Below are 4,374 nucleotides of genomic sequence, written 5' to 3' on the forward strand. Positions count from 1 at the left end.
TAAACTTGTAAACCAAGAAAAGCTTGATGAACTAATTGTTGAGCTTAACCTTGCAATCATACATGAAGCAATATCTTTTCAATGATGAAGAACATAATGATCGGTATGCAAGCTCGTTTAATGGAAGGGTGAGAAGAAGAGAGAATGATATATATCACATAAGACCCCAACAACGACAAAGATATTCGAAGTAGTGAAGGAAAAGAGAAAAATGAGAATGATAAAAATCTCAGAAGTCAAAAACAAATATGATATCTGATAACACCTCAAGAACAACAAAGTTGTTAGTACTGCAGGTAAAGAAGATAACAATACACCATAAAATGAGCATCATCGGTATAACAAATGACAACTCAGTTGGGGAAAAAAAAAACGAAGCCCTTCTAAATTAGATGAAAGAGAAAGAGGTAGTGAAGATGTACTATTAAGGAATATGAGAAAGCAAAGATTAAAAATTTAAGGTTTATGGAAGTTTGATGTTGCAATAATTAAGTTTTTTTTTGTTTTCTTTTGCAAACACCTCCTTAAAATTTTTAAATTTACAAGCATGCTAGCACATAAAATAAATAAGCAAACTCTTCGTGCTAATTAGTTGAGATAGAAGGAGTTGGAACTCAAGCTAATTTAAGACATTTTTTTTGCCTAGCAAGATGAGAGCTCAAATATTTATGACTTACTTATAAGCACAAATTTTTTTTTTCAAACTCCTTAATTACCCAAACTCAAAAATTCTCGTTCATACATCTAATTAATAACTCACATTATTTAAAAACAAATTTAAAATAAATAGAACATCACCACAACTCAAGAACTCATTTGAAACTCAATCCCACATAACTATGGTCCATAAACCTACATTAAAATAAACTGAACACAACAAGGAAGGGATAATGACCATTGAGCTAATGCTCCTAAGCTAAGGGTGTATTACTTAGAAAATTTGTTGAGTATATTCTCATTGAATCACAAGAGAAGTGGTACGCATTTTGCATATTAACACCTTAGAATTGTAATAATTTCACTTTAGATAAGATTATTTTTCCTCCAATCACACATTTTTAGCAGTTCAGTACCTACAGGCGGCGCTCTTATAGCTGTTCGTGCAGCGCAATTTTTTTTCCAAGAAACCAGCAAAGTGGAGTTTTCTTGTTCATTTCGGTATGTGCGGGGGCGCGATTATCTCGGATTACATCGCAACAGCGAGGCCACAGAGGGTCACCGCCGACTATCTCTGGCCGGATCTGAGGAAGAAGAAGAAGGGAAGCCGAAAGATTCGACGGGCGGCGTATGAAGATGATTTCGAGGCTGATTTTCGGGAATTTGAGGACGAGACTGACGTTAACGAAGCGGTTGATGTGGATGACGAAGAGGAACTGATCGAGGTGAAGCCGTTCGCGTTCCGCTCAAATGGGCCGCCGTTATCCCTAGGTAAGCATGTTGCCTCTTTTTTTGTGTTTACAATTAGTTTTAATCATTGATTTCCATTCGATATTGTTCAGCGGGGGAGGGGAAGGTTATTGGGTTTCTTGCTAAGTATTAATATTGTGTAAATTGGATTTTAACCCTATGATTAATTGGAGGAGGAGCTTGAGAATAGGGTTTGATGACATGCATGTTGAAGTATACAGTGCGATTTTGTAGGATTTTCGTGTTTTTTTTTTCTTTATTTTGCTTGCTAATATATATGCAGGATAGAGTTTTTTTTATGAAGAAGCATCCATGATTTCATCCGTCAATAATCATTTGATTTTTCAGATTCTTATTTTTGGAGCTTTACAGGCTCAATCCTGACATATTTGATCTGATCCTAGTACTTGATATGTCCCGTTCTGTATTGGATTTCTTTATCTTTTTTTCTTATATTGCTGGGGTTTGAAGGTTCTTTTTGCAACTGATGTTCTCTTAGTTAATCTTTAGTGATCTCGCTTTTATTAAGATTATATCGGTATGAAACTGATGTTCTCCTATTTTTTTTTAAATCTTGCAAAGAGCACGGTGGTGAGTATAAGCCTTTGCTAATCGATTTAACATGACTTTTGATTAACATTCTGTATATTTGATGTTGGAGTGCAACCTAGGAGATTTGTTTAATTCCGTATATTCTCGCTCCCGTCAAAGGCAGTTCTCTCCGAAGCCAGTTCTTGCGGATTTTCTTCAACAAACCAAAAGGTTGTCACAAAACTTATTTGCAATCTAAGTTTTTTTCTATTTTTTAAAATTCAGAGGTTATATATGTGAAAGTTTCAATTTTGATATTTTCAGTAAGCATTTATCCTAATAACTAAAATCTCAACGATTCACACCTTATGCAAAAATTTGTTCTTTGAGGCCATTTTTTCTTTGCTTCTATTGATCTGGCTTAATTATTTCCTTGTTGTCCCATGAAGTTCATAGGAAGGACGCTCGTTATGGGCTTCTAATATTTATTTATTAGTATGTTTCTTTGATTTAACTGAAGAAGAACAATCCCCCTCTAATACAACCCTTGTTCCTTAGCTATAGAAGGGAGCACCCTAATTACCATGAAATGAAATGTAAATGGAAGGAAATGAAATGAAAACTGAACAAATGACATTAATTTTAAAGCAAAATATAATCATTTCATTTAATTCATGGTCGTTTTGCATCAATTATACATAGATGTATCAACTTCTATTGTTTCTTTGTTTGCTTAAATACTTCAAGAAATCCTCGTAGGTACCTAATTCATAGAAATTTATGGATGTTATATCATGTATCCTAATTTCTTTCTAATTATTCTCCCCAAAAGTAGAAGAAATAGAGAAGGTTTAAATAAGCAAATAAAATAAGATAGTTCATGCTATTTCAAACCAGAGCAAGCCATTTTTCATATTTACATTTCCCAAAGTAGATATTTACATTGTTCTTCTGTTTTATGATTTTTTTGTCATGAAAAGAAACATTTTATGCCTATCCATGTATCTGACAGAACTCAATGAGTAAAGTTAGAGAGGCTGGAACATCGGCCATGTGGGATAGAGAAGTTACTACAATCTTTTGTGATTTATGTGTAAGGGAGGTTGAGGTGGGAAATAGACCCACTACATTTTTTAACAAAGAAGGATGGCAAAGTATTTTAGTTAAATTCAAAGAAATGACTGGAAGAGATTACGATCGCATGAAAATGAAGAACAAATTGGACCAGTTAAAGAAGGATTGAAAACTATGGAAAGAACTAAAGCAGGAATCAATAGGAATGGGTTGGGATCCTATTAAGTGCACAATAGATGCACCAGAGGAATGGTGGGCTGAAAAACTACAGGTACATAATTTAATATTTTTACTTTATGTTTAATCTAATTTCGCATTGACCTGACACTACCTTATTAATGCACATTTATTATCTATAACAGGCAGTGCCGTCAGCTAAAAAATTTAAATTTGTTGGCATTGATCCAGTAATGGAGGAAAAACTAGATGGAATGTTCACTAGGATTGTCGCTACAGGAACTCATGCGTTTACCCCAAATGATATAGGGTTGAGCAGCTCAGTTCAAGAGATGGATACCATGCAGATAGGTGATTCAGGAGACCACCCTAGCCATGTTCACACAGATGTTCAATCCACAAGTGTGCCCAAGCGTCCCAGGGTAGAAAAGAAGAACAAAGGGGTTGCTTTCATTAAAGGCACTATAGATGCACTTGTTGAAACATGTAAAGCTTGGTCTTCTTCTTCGCAAGACAGCTCAATTGATGAGTGTCTTCAGGTCCTGAATACATATTCTGATGTTAAGGCAGATGATGATGACTACATTCAATACGTGAAGGTGTTACGAGATCCAACCATCGGACAGTATTTTATGAAGTTGAAACCGAAATACCATGTGAAATACTTGCGATCTTTTATGGACGTCTGAATATTTGAGTTTTTAATGGACTTTATTTTCTATTCTTCTATGTTATGTTAATGTTAAGCACATTTTTTTAATCTCCGTTGTTGATGTTTTGGACAGTTGACCTTTATATGTGATTGTTCTTTATGTGTGGCCAATTTTATTATATATTGTTTTTATTTTGCCCAAAGTTCATGTTATTTTTCTTTCATAGCATACTTCTATTTTCATTACTAAAGTTAATTCCTTTAATTTTTAATAATTTTGTAGTATGGATGAAGAAGATATCCACCACATACGCACAGTCGCGTTTACCTTGACCTTATTGTATTATTACTATCTCAAATACGTTGACCGAAACCCATGTATGACTTCAACTCAAGTAGGAGACAGATGGGTTGGTGAGTTATTACGGGGCCATCCAGCACAGCTCTTTAATATGTTCCGTATGACACTAGAAATATTTCATGATCTCCTAAATGAACTCCGGATCAATCATGAGTTTCACGGCTCTGCAAAA

The 4,374-nt window shown here is 34.6% G+C and overlaps 2 protein-coding genes across 2 annotated transcripts; both read left to right on the plus strand.

Moving 5' to 3' along the window:
* The first annotated feature begins 1,050 nt into the window (after positions 1 to 1,050).
* LOC110036285 (ethylene-responsive transcription factor RAP2-12-like) lies at positions 1,051 to 2,025 on the plus strand. Its single transcript, XM_020740693.1, has one exon. The coding sequence runs from the start codon at positions 1,161 to 1,163 to the stop codon at positions 1,476 to 1,478; it is 318 nt and encodes a 105-aa protein (XP_020596352.1). The 5' UTR covers positions 1,051 to 1,160; the 3' UTR covers positions 1,479 to 2,025.
* Positions 2,026 to 3,217: 1,192 nt separating this feature from the next.
* LOC110036284 lies at positions 3,218 to 3,878 on the plus strand. The gene is made up of 2 exons (XM_020740692.1): positions 3,218 to 3,283; positions 3,375 to 3,878. Exons 1-2 carry the CDS (start codon positions 3,218 to 3,220, stop codon positions 3,876 to 3,878), a joined length of 570 nt encoding a protein of 189 aa, XP_020596351.1.
* The last annotated feature ends 496 nt before the right edge of the window (positions 3,879 to 4,374 follow it).

Source organism: Phalaenopsis equestris, unplaced genomic scaffold (genome assembly GCF_001263595.1).
Source record: "Phalaenopsis equestris unplaced genomic scaffold, ASM126359v1 Scaffold204620, whole genome shotgun sequence".
NCBI lineage: Eukaryota > Viridiplantae > Streptophyta > Magnoliopsida > Asparagales > Orchidaceae > Phalaenopsis > Phalaenopsis equestris.